This window comes from Hydra vulgaris, chromosome 09 (assembly GCF_038396675.1).
Source record: "Hydra vulgaris chromosome 09, alternate assembly HydraT2T_AEP".
Lineage (NCBI taxonomy): Eukaryota > Metazoa > Cnidaria > Hydrozoa > Anthoathecata > Hydridae > Hydra > Hydra vulgaris.
In genome coordinates this window covers 9,395,166-9,420,000 of record NC_088928.1, presented here as the reverse complement: position 1 = coordinate 9,420,000, position 24,835 = coordinate 9,395,166, and the positions used below count along the sequence as shown (strand labels likewise).

Genomic DNA, 24,835 nt, shown 5'->3' with positions numbered 1-24,835 from the left:
TAGCTTAGACTTTATTAAAAAAGTAGAATGTTTTATCTTGAATAAATTATGGGTTTTTTTTACGTTTAATAAATTTTTTAGTTTTTTTATTGCTATTTAAAATTTTGTTCCTGTTCTGGAATTGCATTGATATTGAAGGCATGTTGGTACATATTTGAAATTTTCCAGTCAACTGGATAAATCACTTTTCTATGTGCCTGCCAAATTTCATTAAAAAAAATTTATGACCACATACCGTATTTTTTGACCCAGTTGAGGTTCCATTTCCACCTCTTTTAGTGTTACTGTTACTCTTTATTAAACTGTTTCTGCTACTGTCACTGTTACTTTTTTTATAAATTCTGTTGCTTTTTACAGTTACCAGTGATTTTTATTTGGTTTTAAAATTTCGTTTCTGCTCCGGAGGTGCATTAATATTGAAGGCATGTTGGTACATACTTGAAATTTTTCAGTCAACTGTATAGATCTATTTTCTATGTGCTTGCCAAATTTCATTAAAAAATATTACTGACCACATACCCTATTAATCCGCGCAGTGGATGTATGTATTTCCACTTCCGTTACATAGTGTTAGGGGAGGGGCGATTTTTGACGGTGAGCATTCAGTATATTTGATTTTTTATTCATAATAATGATATATTTTATTAGAACTGTTATACAAACTTTTTTTTTAAATAGCTTTTTACTGCTAAGAATATTTGGGTTTTCTTTTTTTATAGTAGTAAAATCATTTACCCTAAAACTAACAAGCATAATTTATTAAGGTGGGTATATAATAATTTTTTTTTGATTGCTAACTCTTTTCACACACCAAAATTAGTTTAAAGGCAAAATTCTGCAAAATAAAAATTAAGATGCTGAAATTAAAGTTCATATAATTTTTACACTTTTTTATGATAATTCTGCATAAAAATCATTAAAAACAAACAGCATTTTCTCAGCTTTTTTCCATACCCATAATTTAATAAATAGCCACCTTAAGCTATATATGATATATAAAATTATACATATATTTAAAGAATTTTTATAGATAAATGGTGATTTTTTAAATTATTTAATTATGATTTATAGCCGACCCAATTAAATAGTAGTACTACGATTGCTAAGTTTAACTTAGTGCATCATGGGACCTCACAACAAAACAAATCTATTTTATGGTAAAGCTATACTTATTTAGCTTGTAGTTTTCCAATACCAGCTCATTTAAATATTGGTTGTAGAAATGGACATGTACTGCATATATTTGAAACCAACAACGATTTATGTAAAGTAACTGTAGAACTAATCGGTAAGTATTTTAACATCAAAGTTTGTATAAGTCAGATTCTACAACTAGTTAGAACATCAAAAGTCTTTGTAAACGAAATTCGAAACCATTTGTTGACGAAACCATTGTTAACGAAATTCGAAACCATTTATTGACATCTGCAACATGCTCTTTGCATACCAAATAACAACATCTGCTGTGGCACAAATAACGCAACCAATCGCAACCTCAATTGACATTGCTACGTGTTCTTCATTTTCTTCTCAAAAAATCAGTGTTTCATCTGTATCAAATAGTGATCACTAGTCTCCTTAATTTCGTCCTACTCTAAAAACCTCTTCTCATGAACCACTATCCAGTTCAAAGCTTCGTGCTTGCAAAAATAAAACAACTGCTCTGCTATTCAAAAAGCCAACTGATATTCAAAACAAGTTGATATTATGGGCTATCTTTAATGCCAGAAAAAAGTGGTTTACAAATATACAATGTCATAATGACCTGAAGTTAGAATTGATAAAGCAAATGGCAGATAAAATTCAAAAAAAAGAAGACAAAGAACGCAGAAAGGTAGAAAAATATTAAAAAACTGCATACCTGATCAGGCAAAAGAAATGTTTTCTGACCTTGAAAATAACGAGGTCTCAGATATTAAAGAAATTCTTATTGGAGCTGCTATTAGAAAAAGTATTTGCCACATGTGGTTCGATAATGCCACTAACACCCAGGATGTATATTATGGCAGAACTGTTAACATTAAAAATAAGAAAAGCGATGTATATATTGTTTCTTATAGGAAACCAAAAGAGAATGAAGATGATGATGGTGTTGATTATGATGTGAGCAAATATCAACTTTCTGCAGATCTAATAAGTGGTGATATGGTGATAACATAACAGAAAATGTGTAATAATAAGGTATATGTTATTTTAAATAAAATTATATCTTATAAACTTGCATTAACAGATATTATTTACAGATAGTAGGGTAATCTTTTTTTTTTTGAATAAATTTTACAGTGCCCAATGTATATCATATTCTCTAACCTCCCTTTTTTTTAAGATTATGAAAAGATTTATAATTATTTAATTTGTTTTTATGTATACATATATGTATATACACATATGTATATTAAAATGTAATTTTAGGTAGTCGGTTAGTTACCGATATCCAACAACCATGGTTGACCTGGTTGCAACGTGCTATGGGAAACCAAAGCTCATTTACTATTTGACATAAGCAAGTTGCCTGGCTCATGACAATTAATGTTAATCATAATGATGTCTATGCATTGTTTCTACCCAGAAAGATAGACTTTTGCTTGCATGGATTGAGAGATGTTAGTGTTTAATTACAATAAATCAGTACACTCTTGACAAATGGCATCTGCCATTACCAGATAGTTACACTAACACAATATAACTTTCTTTTTATTACAATTTATAATCAAATTTATTATATTTCAGGTTAAAAAGTATTGAAGGGTCAACTTCTATTGATTTTTTTATTTAGTAATGGGAAATGTGTTGTGTATCAGGAGTTAAGTGATTTTGAATTTTTTTTTTAAGTTAGGAAATTATTCTCATCTTCTCTAATTTGTAACAGATTTTTCAGTTATTGAGCTACATATCTAATATATTTTCATTTATCTGTTATTGCAAGGTTTTAACTATGATGGCAATTTGCTACTGTAGATGTTTATCTTTAAGACCTCAAGATTATATTTATTCATTCAGTAATTACAGTTAGATGTTAATTTATTATGCATTAGTTAATTGTTAGCCTTAATTTTTTTTTAAATTTTCTATATCTGATATATTTTATCTATCATTATAAGGTTACTCGACATGATGAAAACCACACGATTACTTCGATGAATGTTGATCTTTTTCATATCAAGATTAAACCGGTTAGATCATATTTTTTTAGAGATTGATTATGTTTATTAATGCAATAATAACAGTTATATATTTATTTATTATCCGGGACATAAGGCATTCTTATTAAATAGGTATGACAATATTAATTTAGGGCTTTACTTTATTTTAGATATCATTGTATGTGGTTTCCTTTGCGTACTAAAGAATCGACTCTTTCTAGCTATGAATGTCACCGTTTTGTTTGCTTCAAAAAATAGGCTTTCTTCAAAACCACAATTCTGTTAAAAACATTCCTTAGCAAAAAAAAAACTATTATTAAAGTCTAAAATTTTCGTTAAAGAAGTATGTTTTTAAAAAAATCGTTTTTATTTTTTGCTGTTTGTTTGGAACTTGTATAAAGTTAGATAGATATATGGACTACGGAAGGGAAAATGAAGGAGAGCCGTGGTGGGCACGCCCCTCCCCCCTTCATTATTTAGATAGATATTTTTTTTTTAGGTTGTTAATTGAACTATATGGTGTTTTATGATTATTTTTTTGTACTTTGGTCCCCACTAAAATGTCACGCCTTTTCCGATGTTATATATGTATATATATATATGTTTTTTGTATATATATCTTTTATTGAAACTCATTAGTAACGATAAAAATAAGGCGAAAACGCTAAGGCGTTTTAATGTAATTAAATTTCACTTATACGCTATAGAAAATCTAGCCTTGTTACATATTTAATAATATATATATATATATATTTTATTTTTTTTTGGTGCCCCAAGAAGTCCTAACGGTCTTGTCACAGAGCACCGCGGAAGTGCATTTAACCAGGAAGTTCACGCCTCCTTCCTTACCGTGACGCGAAAATAGAGAGCTCGTTTCGAACCTGGATCTCCTGCTTATAAAGCAAGCGTTCTAACCATGTATAATGCCCTAATATATGTATATATATATATATATATATATATATATATATATATATATATATATATATATATATATATATATATATATATATATATATATATATATATATATATATATATATATATATATATATATATATATATATTTATACATATATATAATTATTGTAAATATCGCAAAAATACGTGATATTTTTTTAATGCATATTTTATAAAATTTTATTATAAATTTTACTATTACGTTTTAATCATTAAAAATATTTTGTTACTTTAATTTAATTAACTTTAAATAAAATACTTTAATTCGAAACTTTTTTAATAACGTTTTTAAATTGTTTTGCACATTTCACTATGCAAAATCATGCGCAAATCAGCAATGATTCAATTACAAAGCTGCCGTTAGCCGACCGCGAACTTTATACGTAAGTTGCATTTTTCTTAAAGCAATGCCTAATAAAAAATTATGGTACTTAAACGAGCATAACTTTATTTGTAATTATTCTTTTTTCACGAAGTTTTCACCATTTTATTACAAGTTCAAAGCTCTTTCGAACCATATATAAAACTTAAATAAATAAACGGTTTGAAATTTTTACACACTAAGGTATTGCCAACTTTTTACACACTAAGGTATTGCCAATTTTACACACAGGTATTGCCAATGAAAAAATTTAGACTCGACAAGTAATAAATAACATACAAGCTAAACTTTCATCTCTACAAACTATAAATCTGAAACTACAAGACATTAACCAAAACTTTAATCCACATGTACATCTTTGTGTCTATTATATTTGTAATGGTATTATGTATAAACCAGTTATTTTAAAAAACTGTATTCGTTTTGTGCGCCATGTATATTACCACTTATCAATAATAAACTATTATCTCAAACAAAATGCCCTAAATGCTCATTTCCAAGTTCAATTGATGGATTAACCTCCTCTAGCAATGTTATTGAAATGATAAATAATATTTAAGAAGAATGTAAGCAACGTTGTGGTAGATTATTTAAAGTGTCAAAACTGTTAGAACGCATAAATCATCAAAATATTTATCAGACTCCAATACCAATTTCCTCAAACTTGTCTACATCATCATCACAAATAAGTCTTTCAAATATATTTGCATTAAATTCAAAAAGTATTACCACAAAGGATATTGATGCTGTTGTACTTCATGTTATTAAACAAAAAATCTTGCGAACATTTGGCAGTAAACGACCGAACACTTGACTGTGAAGAGTTTAACAAATATATTGAGAAGCAACGTCAAATAAAAAAACTTAAGATAATTACTCAGGATCAAAATAAAACACGTATCATAACATAAGCACTTGAAACTCACATATTATCTCACCCTGAAAATGAAAAATATATGAAGTTAGTAATTGAACCATAATTCACTTTGAAGAGAAAAAAAAAAAAGAAAAGGTAAACATTTTAAATTTTATTGTTCACTAAAAATATAAATCATAAATAACACATTTTGTTCGGATCATAATAGATATGTTATATCTAATATTTTATATAATTTTTATCAAATAGTTTTGGTATTTTGTATTTATATCTGTATTTTATATTTATATGAGAATCAATCGCCATATCTATATTCATAGATCTCAGAATTGAAAATAATGAAAGAAACTGACCATGTAAAGATGTCATTTGGTCCACTAGTACATAAACTTGACAAGGTACGTAATTTGTTAGGTGTGCAAAGACAATCATACCATAGGAAAAGTTTTATTGGTAACCATGTTAACAAAATGTTAAAGGTAAACTAATCATATAGTTCTTAAATATAAGGTAGTATATTCGTTTACTCCAAATTAAAAAAAAAGTATATTTAAATAGGTATGGTCAGTATGCATTTGTTTATATGCATATGTATACCTCATATATATGAAAAAACAGTAAATTGAAAGTTTAGTTTAACATATATAACTTATTTTATTTAAAAAACATTTTTAGATGAAAAATCTTCGAACTATGCAACTCAATACCAAAGCTTGTAGTCGAACTTGGGTTCAACGATACTGACTTACACAAAGCAACTATTGAACTTTGTCAGAACTTTAAAGTCCTATTTGATTAATTTGGGGTTTGCCACAAACTTATTAACTCCTGCAAGCAGTTCAACAAAGAAAACATTCAAAATCTTGGTATGATATGTATTATCATTATTATTATTATGATTATTATTATTATTATATATACATTATTATTATTATTATATATTCACAGAAAATCAAATTTAAGATTTTATGAAATACTTCCGTGATAATTGGCCTTATGATTCAGTTACACCTAAGCTTCATAAGCTTGAATATTATACACGTTTCATCAAATGGGGAATAAGACTTGGTACTTATGGAGTACAGGGTGCAAAGAGTATTCATGCTGAACTCAACAGCATGAAGTTTACTTACTGGCACATGAAAGGAACACAGAAACTCAAAACATAATGGATGAGCACTTCCTAAAAAACCACCAAACTGTAAAAAAATATCAACAAAAAGCTCTGCCTAAGAAGAGAAAAATTGCAGATACTTAAAATAATTTTATGAAACATTGCAAAAGGGTTTTCAGACATTGCAAATGAGTTTTCAGAATACAAATGGCAGTGTTATGGCGTAAATATTACTTCTGCCAGTAATTTTAAACCTTCAAGTAAAAAGAAAACTTATCAATTTTTAAAGGCATTAAATTATAACAAAAAAAAAGTAACCCAGTTAAAATTTTAGTTTTAAATGTTTCACATACTACTATATTTTTTAAAAAAAAACTAAAGATAGTGATTAAAAAATTTTCAACTTTAAAATATAGACCATAATGTAAGCACAGGTTTAACTTTCCCAGAAAAATAACAAAGTTTCACTTAAGTTCCGCATCTTTTCTCTTCCTAAAATTATTTAAATGATGGCTTTGGTAAAACCTACCATACCTAAAATATTGTTTTGACATAATTTCTTAGAAATAATTTAACATTATCCACAAATAATTAAAGTTTGAAGTGTATACAACTTTAGTAAGAAATCCCTTTTTAACCGCAATCGTTTCTGCTTACAAACGTTTGAACAAATATAACGCATGTACGTGTTAAAAGTTCATTACGAAACCACTGTGCCGTGGAATGACATTTTTTGTTTGTTTGTTATTTAGGTGTCCCAACAAAACCTAACAATCTTATCACAGAGCACCGCGGAAGTGCATTTAAATAGGAAGTTCACGCCTACTTCGCTACCGTGACGCGAAAATATGTCCAGAGTTCGTTTCGAACCTAGATCTCCTGCTTCTAAAGCAAGCGCTCTAACCACTGCGCCACGGCCGCTAAATTTCCTTAGACATCGTCTAACGAATGTTCTTTATGAATCTTTTTAAAAGTCATGAAGACTTGTGAAACCACTTTAGACGTTTTTAACGAAAAACCTAAAAATTATCTTTAAATGACCTTAATTTAATCTTTTGAAACATTTGATGCCGCTCAACTTTATAATTCTGCTCTTCTCAATGCCACACTGTTGCTTTGCTTTAAATTCATTAGGATCTAGAATGCGCTACGACAGTTAATCTTGAATTAACATTATAAATTTTTATTGCTTACTATTTGCATTTATACTACGGTTTTTAAAAAATCTTATCTTATTAGATGGTTAAATTTTCCACATCTTATAGGCAAACTGGCAATTAATTTCTCCTCGTCCTTTAGCATTATACTTCTGACTCTTTTTCGCTTGTCTTTAAAACTAGCTTTCAAATTCCATTTCAAAGTAGTTTTGGATATTTGATTTTTTATTTAGGCGCAATAAACTGATAAACTATTTTTTCTAATATTACTTAAAGCTTGTTTACATGAAATTTCATTTAGGATAGAATTTAAAGTCATTGCGGAAAGTCGTTGTTGTTTACATAAGTTTTCATTTGGGAAGAAAGGAAAAATAAATTCCATTTGGCTTAGTTTTATAACAGCGGATCCTAACTTTTAATTAAATCGACTTGTGACATGCATCTTAGATTAGAACATAACTTCCATATTTTGAAGAAACTATAATTACAAGATCTCTGCATGTATTACAATTTTTGACGGTTTGAAATCAACCAATACTGTGTTAAACAAAACTAAAATGTCAATCAAGTAAATTTCAAGTGGGCGCCGTAAATCTTGCTTCGGCAATGCTGTTTACATAACAAAACTAGTTCCAAAACAAAATTTAATTTCGGTCAAAGCAACAAAAAAGATATTCTTTCCATAATGAGCATAACTTCGCCTTGCTCTTGTTAACAAATATGTGTACTTCTGTGCTGGGTGCAGCAAAATTTCCAATTTAAGGTAAAACAACATGTCATTCAATTTTTTACGACGGTAAACATCATTAATCAATTTCTAAGCTGTCTGATGGTTCTTTCAGAGTTTAAGCTGGATTTTCATCCAATAAGTCTTGCAACCGGTTGTCTTTGAACTTTCTATTTTTTTAGGATGCTCTTTGTCATTGACATCAAAATCACTACTTTTAAATCATTAAAATCAAAACCGACAATTAGGATATGTCGGAGCAGCGTTACCATACGTTTCTAAAAAAATTTTATGGGCTTTGACAACAGATTTCTTCAAATCAAACAACTAAAGTAATGAGTGTTGAAAATGCAATTTAAAGCGTTCCATGACTAAGGTCTGTACACGCTGATCCATGACTAAGGTTTGAGCACACTGATCCATGAAATTCCAAAAGATATTACTGGTCAAAGTTAATGCAAGTACCTAATATGTATGACCAATTTTTATAATTTACATGATTCGTAAGTGGTTGTAAAATATTTTTGTACCATATGATTTGTAACTAAAAAATTCAAGAGTACAGTTGTTTTTAGGTTCCGTAAGGATGACGACGTGCACAGCTACCACCACAAACACCTTAACTTCACAATGATCATATGTAATGATAGCCTGATAAAAGAATTTAAAATATTCAATAAAGATTACAATGATAGTTATCATAAACCTTATACATTAATTTAAAGGGTGGTGTGGGTTGTAAGGGTGGTGTATTCCCCTCTAAAGGCCAAGGTAAACTAGATATCTAGAGGGTGATACGTATTTTTTGCTCACTTACGATTATAAGCAAAACGCATTGACCTTGGTAAAAGATCTTTTTTTGATACCAAGTAGTTGGCATTAAGATAAGAATTGACAAATGTATGACATTGATATTGGGTGGGAGGAGTACCTTACAAGTATTAAAGAAAACATATTTTTTTAAAAATTGAATTTTTAAATATGTTAAAGAAAGCTGAAGATCTTCGGGGACTTTATACAATTACTAATTATCTTTTCAAAAACTTTTTTTTGATACAGAAACTTTATGCGTTTGGATGAAAATTGACAGTGTAATGATATTTTATGTTAAAAATTAAAATTTGATAACAGTTTTTCTAATATATTTTTGTTATTTAAAAAAACACAGTACTTTAAAACGTTTGTAGAATGACCCAATTTTCATAAATTCGGAATATCGAACTCAAGCTTTTTAATTATGTATAATAATTGAGCAGTGGTGGATTAAGGGGGTTAGAGTGACTCCGCAGTTTTGGGAGCTCCAGTTCAAAATAAAGATTTTTTTAAAAGAAACTCTGGAAATAAAAACTTTGATTAATGACACGGAAAGGGACCTCCTGCCTGAAAATACCTTCAGACCCGAAAAGTTTTAATCCGCCATTGCAATTGAGAAATCTGATTTAAATAATAGAGCATTTAATTTAAACGATCTTGATTTAATCGTATTTGATAATAAAGTGTCATAATAATATTTGAATGGTGCTTCATTTATTTTTATTATACTAAAATGAATCTTAAAATTTTAAGATTTGATTTTTAAAATTTTAGGATTTGATTTTAAGATTTAATTTTGATTTAATTGATTGAACAGTATTTTACTTTCCAAGCTAAAATATTACGGCATAATAGGCTCAACATTTAAGTGGATTCAAAGCTACTTGTCTAACAGAAAGCAATTTGTACTACTAGAAAAGTCAGGAGCCAATGATATTACGTGTGGAGTTCCTCAGGGTTCAATCGTAGGTCCATTATTGTTTTTAATATATATTAACGATATGCATAAAGTTTCCCAAAAAATATCTACAATAATGTATGCTGACGATACAAATTTATTTTTTAATCATCCTGATGCAAAGACTTTGTTTGAAACTATGAATATTGAACTCAAAAATTTTAACCTCTGGTTCATAGCAAATAAATTATCCCTAAATTGTAAAAAAACTAGCTTTACTCTATTTCATAAAAAAAAACAATCAATTAATCTTCCGTTAAAGCTGCCTAAACTGTTTATTAATAAAAATCAAATTAAACGTGAAAAATACACAAAATTTTTGGGAGTACTTTTTAATGAAAATTTGTCATGGAGAAACCATATTGGTCTTCTTGAAACAAAGCTGTCCTCTGTAATAGGTGTTTTGTATAAGTCAAGACCTTTTTTCGATAGTAAATCACGTAATATGCTTTACTTTAGTCTTGTACATAGTCAGCTTTTGTACGCAAATATTGTATGGGCCAGCACCCATAAAACAAAATTGCTAAAATTGCAAAGTCTGAAAAACCATGCATGCAAAGCAATTAATTATTTAAGTAGGTTAGTAAACCCGACCCCAGTGATGCAAAGCATGATGGTTCTAGATATTGAGAAACTTAACACATTACAGATATTAATTTTTATGTATAAGTATAAAAACAATCTTCTACCAAGCTTTTTTTCAGATAACTTCCTGATATCATTTTCTGAAAAATATAATCTGCGTTCAAATACCAGAAACGAATATCAACTAGGAAAAATTAAATCACAGCAGTCAGGTTTTTTATTTTTTTACAAACCGTGGTCCATCAATAGCAATCGAATGCAATCAAATAAAAGTTTTTGAACCGATTAATCTGTAACTCAACAATATAATGTAGTTTAAGAAGTAGTTGCTTTAATTGCGCCTTGAAACGTTTCTAAAACAATGGCGTTGCAATTTAATAGCATTGTTAAATCATAAACAGAATTTAAAAAAAGTGAATTAAAAATTCTTGAAGATGATAAGAAAAAGAAAAAAATAGCTAAAATTGAAGCTGAAAAGTATATGACTGACTTCAAACTCTGAATTTAATAGCAAAATTGCAGCTGAAAAAGCTAAAAATGACAATCAACTTACACAATATAATACTATAAATTCATATTGCCTGCAACCTAAACTTTTTTAAATGCAAAATTAAAAAAAGAAACTTCATTTAGTCACGATGAAGTAAGAATACAAGTTGCAACACTTGGCTTTGCAAAGAAATGTATTTATCACATTTTTACGACATGATTGTTTATAACAGGACAGTTTTTTTTATAATTTTACAAAACTTGTGTAGTTTTTTTATATTTAAATTAGATTCAAAAATGTGCGAAAAAATAAGTTAAGCGTAGTATTGCCAGGGTTGTGATTAGGGCCGTCCCGAACGGGGAGTGTCCCACCCCCCGAAAGTAGTTATATATGCGTTTGAGTTGGTATATTTTGCATTTGAGTTGGCAATATTTAAAGTGTATCGAATGTTAGCGAATATCAAATGTCAAGGACCTTTTTTTTTTGGTTTCTCTAATTGGCAAAAAGCGACATATATACCCCCGAAAGTAGTTATATATAAACGACATCCCCCCCCTCCCCCCACATGATAGATCTTTTCGGAACGGCCCTGGTTGTGGTTAGGTTTTATTTCTTCATATTTTATTTATGATGCAACGTGGCAGATATCTTACCTTCTTACTGTGTAAAGTTAAACATTTTGTAGCATATACACCGTTCTATCAAAGTCTTAAATTTTTTGGCTTTTAAAGGATTTGTAAGGTATGGTTACAGAATTCAAATGCATGAATTTTTCAGACTTATAAACAATAGTATTAAGTTTATACATTTATTTTGTAATAAAATCTATTTTATCAAAACTATAGTTTTTTAGTTCATTTTTTTCCACTACGGACTAGTAAAAAATGTTTTTTTACTTATTATCAGCAATTTTTTTATAAATTTATAAATATTATCAGCAATAACACTTAAAATAAGACCGTTTTTATGTTAATGGAACTAAAGAAATTATCAAAAAATTTTCAATGGAAATAAATATAACATTGGATCACCCCCCCCCCCACCCCTCAAACACCACTTTATCAAATAATAAAGTGTGTTTGAATTTATATTAGTTTTTTTAATGTTTAATGTTTAATACATTAATCTAAAATGATAAATCGAACTAAATTAGTTACTTTCACTTTTTAAATAGGGCTTACTAATCAAGTTTTAATTGGCTCCGGCTCGCAATTAGGGCACCTCTGGTCTTCAAGTTTCATAGTTCCACCACATCCAGCACATATTTTAACTGGCTCTGACAACGTATTTCCTACATGTGATGATACCGGAACGTATGGCGCCATTCTATGCGCAGTTTTTAATTTATTAGGAGCAATATGGTTTAAATGAGATAATGTTTGAATTGGATATTTTAGTGAGTTTGTAGGAGTGTGATTATTAGACAAATGATTTGTTTTTCCGTTTATACAGTCAATGCATTCACACTTTTGCTGTTTCTGGCACATACACCCCGGAGGGCAACCACCAGAGGTTATAGTAGCAGAAAAAGATTGAACTGGTATCGAGTGTTGATTAGTAGTAAAAGGCAAAAATGCTGACGAAATCTTTTCACCTGTGATATGAGGGTAGGTTCTGGTAAGTGTTTCAATGGTTTTTGTGCTACCATTTAGAGAATAACTTTGGTTCGGTAACATAGATAACTGTTGTATAGCTCTTTCGTGACTCGGTAAAATGCACTCAATTGCTTGGACAATATCGTTATTACAACCTTTTAAAATTAGTTCAAGAACTCCTCTTTTTTGCTCAGGATATAGGCGAGATAACAAATCTAGGTTTTTTTGTTGTAGCTGCTTCTGATGAACTGACATTTCTGGTTCAATTCGAGCAATTTTTACAACAGGTTCTTCACTCTCTGAAGACGAAGATGACTGAAGCCGTGGTGACGCTAATGGCATAATGTTGTGATTTTCTATAACAGATGATAACTTTCGTTTTGGCGATGCCTGTTCATCACAAGTTTCTGACTTTTCGTTTTTGTCTTCACATTCTGGAGAATCGTCCGCAACGTTTCCAATAGCGTAATCGTCGTCTGAATTATAGGTTTCTTCTTTTTTGAACTCGAGGCACTTCGACTCACCTTAACAGTAAAAATAATATTTAATTGAAGATTTCTATCAAATATAAACTGTTTTTAAAGTTTTTACAATTTCTATACTTTTATGTAATTTCAGTCGCCCTGTTTTATTTTATTTACTTATGTTATATTTTATTTCTAATAGAGGGTTTTAAAATATTTAAATACATTTGCAATTAAATTATTTTTTTACTTTTTAATTTAAAACCTACGCAACTAACTAATGAATAAGCTAAAAAACGCTGGCGGTGACGGTGGCGTATTTTAATAAGACCCGTATCTTGCTCTTCTATCTAGCACATGGTTGATAATTAAAAATGAGTGGAAATGTGTCCATCTTCAGACAAAGACTTCTTCAAAAGTCACATCAACAACAAATTAATAATATATAACTCTTGCCAAAAATTCACGAACAAAAAGTTCCCAATCCAATAAATCCTTAAATAAATCATGCGGTTTCCAACCCCACCTGCTATTGTGGTATCAAAACCCACCTTTTGTTGCGGTATCCAAACTCACCTGAGGTACTAAATTAAACTTTTAATACTGTAATCAATATTTTGAATTACAATAGAATGATTTAGAATGATTTCTAAGTGAATTTGAAATTACAATTTAAATTCATTTTTGAAACTTTATGATTTTGAAATGTGTAGTAATAACATAAAATATAAATAAAAATAGATATAATAAAATTATATCTAATAATAAAAATTATTAGATATAATGATTATTATTTATTGAGGAAATTATTTCCTTAATATGTAGCAAAGTTAGGAAGTTATTGATTTAGAAGGTTGAATTTCGATCGTCAACATCAGCACATGTTTTCCCCCGTTAACAACCGATTGTAAACAAAGTTTGTTCAAAACAAAAAAATATATAACTTAAATAAACTTAAAAACAATGACAAACAATCAATAAATTAAAATGAAAAATCTACGTTTTCACAGTTGAGACAAAAAACAGGAAAATTTTTAAATGCACATTTGGTACTAAATAGAAGAGCGGTAAAATCTTTGTTCATATTGAAACTTCGTCAAAGATGTGAAAGACGGTCAATTATAGATAAGACAGTTGCATTTATTCAATTTAATATCTACTAAGCTTTTTATTTCAATATAATCTCTTTCAGATTGCAGGTCTATTGCTGAGTACTTCTCAATATTTCTAATAAATATATGAATAAGACAGTTTAAAAATAATTTTCAAAAAACTATTTTTTTATTATCTACTTATTTGACAAAAATACAACAACAACAAAAAATACGATTTTCATAATCTTAAGTTGAATATTAAATCTAAGAACAATTATTAAACATGAAAATATTATTAGGTATAATAACTTAATCAAAAAAATAATATCCTTAATATGATCTAAAAAGTCTTTTAAAAGTATAAGCTGGTCTAGTAACGTACTCCAACTATTTAATTTATTACTTTATGCTACCACTCCAATTTGTTTAAAAAAAAAAAAAAAAAAAAATTTTTGCAAATGTTAAAATATTTCCAAATTGCGTTTAACAAAAAACGCTACAAGTATAATAACAATTGTTAAGTACTTAATTCTTTTTAACCAAATAAGTTTTTCTATTTTTAGCCAAAACAAATATGTAAACAATAAGTTAGTATTTAGAAAAAGACTTTTTAGATATATTTTTTAATGGACTAAGGATTTGTTCTTTACGTATTTATATTATGTTTTGATATACAAAAAACTACAACTTTAAAGTACAACTTTAAACCTATTTAAACCCAACTTTAAAGTACAACTTTAAACTACAACTTTAAACCTATACTATACAACGTATACAACAATAGGTAAACTTAAATAAAAATAAATAGATAAAAAAAAGGAGTCTCGTGTTTTTTGATTAAATACCCGTTTTTTGAAAATGGTATACACGTTCTTTAAAAACAATATATAACCGTTTTGTGAAATTAATAAAAACGTTTTTTAAAAACGATATATTCCTTCTTTGAAAATAACGTACCCCTTCGTCGAAAATACTCGCTCTTTGAAAATTCCAAAAGCTCCATGCTTCATTATTATTAAATTTTATGCTTCAATATTAAGTTTTAGTCATAAAATAGTAAAACTAAAAAAAAAACTTATCAACCATGAAATAATTTTCATGGTATATCAATAAATTTAAAATCAAAGTAACGGGTTATTATATATATAAAAGCATCAGAATAGAAGAATAGAAAAGAGAGATAAATAATCTCATATTTATTTTTAAGAATCTAGTTTCTTTTCTAAAATTTTTAAACTTTATTGGTAAACTTTACCGACCAAAAATATCTCCTGTTAGTCAAAACCCCCTCAAAATATTATATTTTTACACTATTATGAACAAATTTACCTATTGCGGTTTCTGACATGACAACTGGCTCGTTCAAACTCCAAGTGTGCGCTACGGAAAAAGTAGGACCTTTAATGACACCGTTTAATGGGGAAGTTGAGACAGGTTGAGAAATAGCCGGAGGTGGATCATCACTTTGTTGCAATTGAACTGCTCTCATGTATTCTTCTTGGTCTTGTTGACGTCGCAATGCTACTTGTGCCGCCATGACCCTTTGGCGCTCAGCAATCAAGTTGCAATCTGGGCAATTGCAGTCACGCCATCGGCAAAATCGTTTGTGCCCTTTTAGAATTGAGACAACACCGTGATTCCTGCACCTAAAAAAAATCATTTATTGTTTCATTTTCGTTACTGATGTAACATGTTCTTACTGATAAATAAATTAATTTTTACCAAATTATTAAAATTACCAAGTTAATGTATTTATAAACGCACCTCGCACACTTTGGAAGCCTTGGTGGGACTTTGTTATGGCTTGAAACGGCTATCATATTATGTTTTTTCAAAAGTCTATTAAATTTAGCAAACTCTTGACGTTCTTACTTTAACGTTTCACTGTATTGTTCTTAATCTATGACTGTTCTGCTTTTTTTTTTTTTGCGTATAATTACATACTTTGTTGTAACAATGAAAAAAAACACAATAACAATAATGAAATTTGATTGGTCGGTTGGTTTCTTTACATCTCAACATGAGTTGTTCTATTCATATAAAACAGATTTCTTTCTATTTTTATTTTGTATTGTTTTGTTTGGAAGTTTCCAATAAATTGCAACTATTGAAAATGTGGAGAATTGCTTTTAATCGGAAAAATATGGAATATAACTGTGACATATGTTTTAAACTAACTGTATAAATATTCCTAAAATAGGTTCTTCAAATTCTTTCGCGGAATTTATTATCTGCTTTAAAATGAACTTGATACGTTCGTACTAAATGATTTGATACTCCCTCTTTAAATGTTACTGCCTATCGTATAATATAAAATTTGAGGTACTTTAATTAACAATGAAAGTGTAGCTTATTTTAATACAATGGTTAAAATTATATAAATTCTTATTGTGTTTAGTATAAAGAAAAGTTTATTAAGTTCTTTATAGAGTAAAATGAACTCTCTTTACATAAACATCGCATTTAAAAAAGATGATTTAATAATAAAAAAAATGTTTTATTATACTGTTATTAAGTAATAATTTTAAGGCGCAAAAATTAAAAAATCAAAAATTGATTTTTTTTTAGAAGTAAAAATTGTTGCGATTTGCTACAACATAATTCCTGGACTCTAACTTTCCTATGTTTATTACGGAAAACAGCTGACTGATCAATAACAAAGAAATATTTTGTAGCAAATAGCATTTAAAAAAATCACTGTCCTTAATCTGTTTAGGATTATTCGACAATTCTTTAAAATTCATTTCTTTATCCAATTTTTGATCGCTTTTTCCGTAGGAAAGGAATTTGTATTACTAATGTGGAAATGAATTTTACTAATATATATATTTTTTTTAACTTATAAGAGTTACTTTATTTATGTATTTGATATCATGTATAAAATAATAATAAATAGAGTATGAAAAGAATTTTTTTTTAGTATTTGAATAATATGCACGCTTACTAAAAAGTAAATATATATATATATATATATATATATATATATATATATATATATATATATATATATATATATATATATATATATATATATATATATATATATATATATATATATATATAGTATATGTATATGTATATGTATATATACACGAATTATTTTATGAATATTGTGGATAACATAAAATAAATTGTTATGTTATCTTTAAAACGGCAACATTTTAAATTATTATAATGGCATTTAATCGCAACATTCTTTAAAGGCTTAATAAAACGAATTATAGCGGAAGCATTCCTACTAATTGGATACAATGCCTAACAAGTAAACACTATCAAAATTACAAAAATATATTTGAAATGTAAAGTTGTATAGACTGGAATAACAGCAACATATTTAATTCAGTTGAGCATTTTCTTTTCTACGTTTTTAGATATCGAGTTGTTTAAGTTAAATACGATTGCAAACACTAAAGGTTTGGTACTGAGCTTTAAAAAGCATCTAAAAATTGGTTTACTTTTCATAGTACTGAGCAGGAAAAAAAATCCACTTTATAAAATTTATTCAAATTTTGAAAATATTTTTTAATTAAGTCGAATATTAAAGTTATGAAAAGATTTTCATAACTTTAATATTCGACTTTAAATTCATTTTTATTTTCACATTATATTATTTGCCTTTTCGATCATTTTCTTTTTGTAAGTTCGACAACGCCTAAATGTTATAAGGCTAGCAACATATGGTATGTAAGTACCTAAATATTCAACTAATTAAATATTCGAAGTAGTAAGAGATCTCGGTTTCTGGAGTTAGTTGATCTTAAAATGTCATAAAATAGTGCATTTCATTACATTGCGAACATTATGTCGAAACAATAACAAATTATAATTTTCTCATGACCTTAATCCTTCATTTATACGAGATTAAAAACAATTTTTCAGAGAGTTAGATATTTTAAATGTTTTTAATAACAGTTTAATATCATAATAGAAACTAAAAATAGAGATATAACAATTTTGCTTTGATTAAAGTGAAACATGCATACGAAAACTTTATAATGACTAATGCAACGTAATTTTGCTTGACATGTAAAGTTAGTGAAAAACTAATAGAAAGACCAAAAATAGCAAATAAAAGTTACAAAGCGGTATACGTGTTAATGGTTCTAAATACTTAACAAATAGTAATACATAATAATATAAGTTCGGAAACAAAACCCCTGAAAATATTTTTGTAAAACTAGGCAATCAGACAGTCTCTAGTAATTTACCGATAGATAAAAACATATACGGCAAAGTCATACGGAATTTTTGAGAGTAGGTAGTCTTTAACGTTTCTATGAGATAAATTTTTGCTGTGTTATCAAATGTATCGTTTTGAATAATTATAGATAACGATCAGAGACGAATGCTATTTGAGTAAAATAAAGTTAATTTAGTTGATGAAAGCATTTTCTGCAAACAATTTTCTCCTTAAAAACAACAATACATGACACCGTTTGAAAAGATAGTTGTCAAAATAGTTGCCTTGATTACTTATACTCTTCGATTCAATAAATTAAGGATATCATTTCAATCTCTTATCATTCTCTCGGCGGTAGCGCGTGTTCCCCCAGATGTTATTTTTTTTTTTAAATTATTCGAATTTCATCAATAGATATAATGTTGATCCCTAAATAATAATAAAAATAACATGAAGATATAGGAACAGTTTAATTCTATTGTGAGTTTTATTTCTCTATTAATACTAGAAATACCTTATGTCTTGCTTATTCTTTACCGACAATTTCAAAGAAATTTGTTAAAATATAGTAAAACACAGATGTTTTGTGCTTTCCGAATATTATAAATACGTGATGTTTTGAGTCAGATTTTATTTTGGAATTACAAGTTAAAAATATCCCGCCAAGTTACAAATAATTTAGTTAAAATTAAAAACGAATGTGTAATAGTTAATTTTCTGTTTTTCACATAAGCATATAACAATTTCGTTTTGAGCAGCCACTGTGAGATTTCTTCGTTGCACTGAAATAATTTATTTACTTTGAAACTGGTTTAGCTGGAGATTAAACTTTTGAATAATTAAAACAATTTTAATGTAATATTTAGAAGCAAAAAATAACCAACAATATTGGTATTTGTAAAAAAAAGTAAAAACGGTTTGTAATCAACCGCTATTATTTTTATATTATCGTCTTGCTATTATATATGTTCAATCTGAAATTTTAGCAATATTCAGTAGACTAATTTGGTCAGTAATAATACAGACCGAAAAGTAAGACCCGAATATTCAAACGCCCAAATATTTTTATTACGCAAAATATTTAAACGTTTATGTCAAAAGTCAAATAGCTTGAAATCAGCTATCATGAAAATAATTTGGGCTGCGCTATATAAGGTCAAATAACTGAGAAAACAAAAATAGACAATATATTAAAACAAATTAAGTATCATGTTATTCCATATTATATTTCTATATTACATAAATAAAAATTCTTTGAATTCAAATAAATATTAAAAAGTTATACTAAAAAGTTAATAAACCTCAATAAAATCCTAAAAACAAAGGTTTATTGTCAAAACCCATATATCACTCAAGTGGACCATAGGTTTACGAAGATAATTCGTATTGACTTAAATCATCATCTATTAGAGTGCTATCATCGGTTGAATAAACGTTTTTTGTATATTTATCCTGAACATTTGAGTTAAATTCTCCTTCACTCCTGATGGTTGATTCATATTGCAAAAAATTATTGGAGTCTATATGGTTCTTCTTTACTGTAGGTTTAAACGTACTATTGTCATCCAAATGCATAATCTGAGACTGTAACTGTATTTTTTTACCATCATCTGTATCTAACAAATAAAATGAAATTTTTTTTTACTAATAAGACTAATAACGCTAAATCGACAGTGAAAACGACAAATCGATAGAAAAAACGATAATTGATAGTGAAAAAGCCAAATTATGATAGAGAAAACCACATGACAAAAAAAACGAAAAACCAAATGAAAGTGAAAATAATAAATCACAAGATAGAGACGGCAAGAGAAAACTAAATTAAATCTGTAAATAGTTTCATCTTATCATAAGGTTTGTAAAAATAGTCATTGTTGGCTTGATGTAAATCACTCGTCAACAAAATATTTGGTTAGATAAAACTAGCTGGCCTAATTATCAAATTAGCTAGTAGGTCCGCAGAGGGTTGAATTTTCTCAACAAAGGCACTATATAACCGTTTCCAAAATACCATAATATTATTACCGCATAATTTGTAAACGAAAGTATAAATAATAACTTAATATAATTAAGTAAAATATTTACGATGGTTTATTTATAATAAAGATCTATAAAACAATACAAACAATACAAAACGTTTAGTTTCAGTTTAAGATTAATCATGGCCTACTATATTCACGACCGTATATCTTAGGAAATTAAGAGGCCGATTTTTACTAAAAAAATGGCTGCGCAGAATCTTATATTTTTAAAAAGCAAATCAGATCCTAACTTTTAACTTAAAGTTCTTCAATGTAAAAGCGGCAGTTGGTTTTTATTATATATACTTTTTAAGACAAAATAGATATCAAAGATTTAAAGACATTTGTGTAATATTTGTTGGAGAATTGTCACAGATATTATTCAAACCAATATACATTTATATCTATGTATATTATATTTATCTACAGGGGCGGATTGAGGCTTGAAATCGGCCCGAGAATTTTACATTTGTCCGACCCACATCAAAGAAAAAGAAAGTATAGAAACGGGTTAAAAATTGATAAAACCTGAGAAAATATTTGAATTCTAATTAGATAAATTTTGAGGAAAAAAATTTGACCGACCTGATTTAGGCCGGCCCACCGGCCCAAATTCATACCGGCCCACCAGGAATTCTCCCGGTGCTCCCTGGGGCCTGTCCGCCGCTGTTTATCTATAATATATATCTGTAATCGTGTATATTTTAACGCTTTGAAAAAAATGTCAAGAAGTAGTTTAAAGAAATCAAACAATAGGTAAATTGTATTAAACTATATAAACAAATGCTATGCAACTGACATTAGCAATTTTGATTTCACTTTTTTCTTTGCCTCTTTTTAACTGTTTTTAAGTTATTATTGAAAACCAAATCCTTCGATAGTTTTTGTGTGTTATTAAAAAATACATTAACAAGAATTTTTGTTGAAAACGTGATTCCCTAACTTTCATGATTTTCACAAACAAATTTGCTTTTTGGTGCGTATTTATGTAACAGATATGTTGATGATTTAATGGCTGGAATTGATAGAGATGAAATTTCATTCTCAATTAAATCCAAAATAGCAAACACACTACAAAAAAATTCTGCAAGTTGTTTGAATGGAATAAATAGTCCACCGCGTGACAAGGGAAAATTTCCATAATTTCTTCTATTCGATTTTCAAACAGTTCATCAAGTATTGTCAAGAAAGGATGAATATCTGGTAATAGATTTTCTTCCCAGAAGTTTATATGCTCCTTAATTAAAGAACGACATGACAAAATTCTTTCTGAATTTAAAAGTTCTCTTAAACCTACAAGAAATCTTCACCCACTCATTTGCCTGTATTGCGAGAAATGTCTCTCAATTGGATCACTTTGTAAATGAGCTGTTATCACATAATCATATCCATCATTCAGTAGCTCCTCAACAAGCAGTGCTTGAGCACGTAAGGTATTTACAAATACTGATGCAGTTTGAGTTGTGAGGGTAAATGCAGGTGAAAGAGACCACTGATTGATCCAATCAGCTAGAGCTTGGTAAAACATCATTTTATTGTCTCCTAATACAATAGCATTGCCAATAATATTTGGTAAAAACCTTTGTTTAAAATTAGCAATTGTCCACCAAGTGTTAAAAAAAGTTTAAAATTTAAAACATCTTTTCGATTTGGATAATAGCTTTTTGAAGCTGCAACTGTAGTTTCATGTATAATTGCTAATGCAAGTGGTACGTTTTTGTTTATTATTTCCTGGATGTAATGCCTCATGTGTAAGCTTTGGAGTTTTCCTAAGTTTACCTTTCAGATTATTATCATTATGGTAAATAAATCATCCCAACTAATATATCTTGATGGACAATCAATATTGATATATGCATTATGGTATGTAAAGTCTGGAAAAACAAATTTTTTACCATTTAATAAATTATTTCTAAGGTTTTTGACTAAATGCACACTATCATAAAACAAATATGTCTTCTTTTCATGATTCTGTGGGTGAATAATAAAATACTTTGATTCAGACTTGAACATTGTAACTAATGATGAGAATGCCTTAACGTTAGTGGAATGATTGTCTGTAACTATACCACGTCCAGTGAACCCATCACCTATTAGATTTTTAAGGTTATCAGCTATTTTTTGTGATGACTATTGTGTGACTTCTGGAATTGCTTGAACAATAAAAGGAATAGATTCTTTTAGTCTTATTATCATGAATGTGACAATTCCTTTGTACAAGTTACCTTTTTCGTCAACACCAACATACTCTTCTCCTTGATATTGTGCTGCTTTTTGTAAATAAACTTCATTTATCATCATAATACAATCAGGAGAAATTTTTCCTTTTTCATGTAGAAGTTTATAGAATCGATACCTCCTTGTTGAACTTTATTTAATAAAGATATTGATGGTAAAGATATTGATGGTAAAAAGTAGTAGTTTGTATGCCCTTTACAGGCATACAAACTACTACTTTTTAAGTAGTAGTTTGTATGCCTGTAAAGATATATATCATAAAAGTAATGCACATTGAATCATCTCTGCTGAGTACGGTGGCCTACTTTGTGGCTGATAAAGCTCTCTATCTTTAATTTCATCTAAAATAGTGTCATGATTTTGTAATGTGTAGTTTCTCATATAAGTAGGAAAATTTTCTAGCATACTAATTTTATTAAGTTGCATTAAATATTTCTAACAGGTCTTTTTGGAATATTCTCAATTTAGGAAGACTTCGAGAAGTTTTAAAAACTAGTAAAGATGATTTTTTTGTGCAGAAGTTTACAAGAATACTTATAAGGAACAGGTTTTAAAATCCAATTCAGGGTACATTTATCACTTCTAACTATATATTTATCTTCAAAATGAAGTTCACATAAAACAGAATGTTTTGTTGAAGTCCAATCTGAACGATTAACAAATCATATCCAAAGCTGATTTAAGTTTTGGTCTGTTGGAAAATGAAAAGATGCAACTTGTTTGTGTTTGTTGCTTAAGTATCCTGATGTACATTTTGGTGCAGCACATTTTTTGACCATTTTTAATATAAATTCTTTAAAAGTAAGTAATTTTCAGAAAAAAGAATATTTTAAAGAATAATATTTTAGCGTATTTTGTGTCTAAAACTTTCAAAACCGGCCTCTTAATTTCCCCCTCAAAAATGTAAGATATACAGCTGTGAATATAGTAGGCCATGGATTAACAATTTAAAAATTAACTTACTATTACTGGGTGCCTTTTTAGGTGGAATCAACATTTCATAAAGAATCTCTCCAGCACTCTTTTGAAGATCAGCTGAAAGCTGTATAATAAAAAAAGCTGTAATGAAAATACCAGATGTTTTTTAAATAGTAGATTTAAAAAAAAAAAATTGAAGCACAAAACTGCAAGCTTGCTAAGGCAGCATAAAAACAAACCCAGGATATAAAATTTGGATGAAAAACACTGGAAGTCAATATGTTCAATGAGCATAATGACTAGCATTGGATACAAAAAAATGAACCAAAATGACCATGTTATATGCCAAACTCGCTATATTTAGCGCGCTACAATTGGATATAAAAATACACCGGAACTCATCATGTCTAAAATGCTGCCATTAGTTAAAAAAACAAACAACCAAAAGCTACTATATAATATAAAAAGTACAAGATTCCAGTTTGTCAAAGAGACCAAGAAGATAAAAAAAGCAGAGTTTATTAAGGATGCTGTTAAACCTCCAACAATAATCAATACTATCTCTGTACAGTACAGCTCACAGTAGACAGAACAATTTGAGTCAATTCTCCATTTGCAGATCTAAACCATCATTAATGAACAAACTAATGGCAGTTTTCCAGCTCAAAGGTTCTAGAAAGATAATTTTAGTTTTTCAGAACTTTTGTTTCAATTGATGTCCCAAGTCCAAAGGTTTCAACTGATGTCCCAAATCCAAAGGTTCCAATTGATGTCCCAAATCCAAAGGTTCCAATTGATGTTCCAAATCTAAAGGTTCCAATCGATGTCCCAAATCCAAAAGTTCCAATTGATGCCCCAAATACAAAGGTTCCAATTTATGTCCTAAATCCAAAGGTTTCAATTGATGTCCCAAATACAAAGGTTCCAATTGATATACCAAATCCAAAGGTTCTAATTGATGTTCCAAATCTAAAGGTTCCCATTGATGTCCCAAATCCAAAGGTTCCAATTGATTTCCCAAATCCAAAAGTTCCATTCGCTCATTCCAATCCAATTTTGCCAAAACATGGGACTTATGGAACAGCTGTTAAGGAGCTTTAATATCTTCTGTGATTTGTC

At 28.5% G+C, this 24,835-nt stretch overlaps 2 protein-coding genes across 8 annotated transcripts in view; both read right to left on the bottom strand.

Annotated features, from left to right (window-relative positions):
• Positions 1 to 12,284: 12,284 nt before the first annotated feature.
• On the bottom strand, positions 12,285 to 16,666 carry LOC100204042 (doublesex- and mab-3-related transcription factor A2). Its single transcript, XM_065804674.1, has 3 exons — positions 16,124 to 16,666; positions 15,689 to 16,005; positions 12,285 to 13,325 (listed from the first exon to the last, which is right to left on the bottom strand). Exons 1-3 carry the CDS (start codon positions 16,177 to 16,179, stop codon positions 12,391 to 12,393), a joined length of 1,308 nt encoding a protein of 435 aa, XP_065660746.1. The 5' UTR covers positions 16,180 to 16,666; the 3' UTR covers positions 12,285 to 12,390.
• Positions 16,667 to 19,729: 3,063 nt separating this feature from the next.
• The window catches only part of LOC100214976 (TALPID3 protein), a 67,577-nt gene continuing 62,471 nt past the window's right edge, over positions 19,730 to 24,835 (bottom strand). For all 7 annotated transcript variants that reach the window (XM_065804673.1, XM_065804670.1, XM_065804671.1 and 4 more), the window contains 2 exons: positions 23,762 to 23,840; positions 19,730 to 20,155 (listed from right to left, as the gene is read on the bottom strand). In XM_065804673.1, the coding sequence (XP_065660745.1) occupies positions 19,908 to 20,155; positions 23,762 to 23,840 (327 nt within the window). In that variant the 3' untranslated portion in view covers positions 19,730 to 19,907. The remainder of the gene's footprint in view (positions 20,156 to 23,761; positions 23,841 to 24,835) is intronic.

Excerpts from the sequence above, each read along its gene's own strand:
- LOC100204042 (XM_065804674.1), bottom strand. The coding sequence starts at position 16,179 with ATGATAGCCGTTTCAAGCCATAACAAAGTCCCACCAAGGCTTCCAAAG. Across the intron at positions 16,006-16,123 it reads AGGCTTCCAAAGTGTGCGAG|GTGCAGGAATCACGGTGTTG; the intron begins GTGCGTTTATAA and ends GATTTTTTTTAG. Across the intron at positions 13,326-15,688 it reads CATGTCAGAAACCGCAATAG|GTGAGTCGAAGTGCCTCGAG; the intron begins GTAAATTTGTTC and ends TTTACTGTTAAG.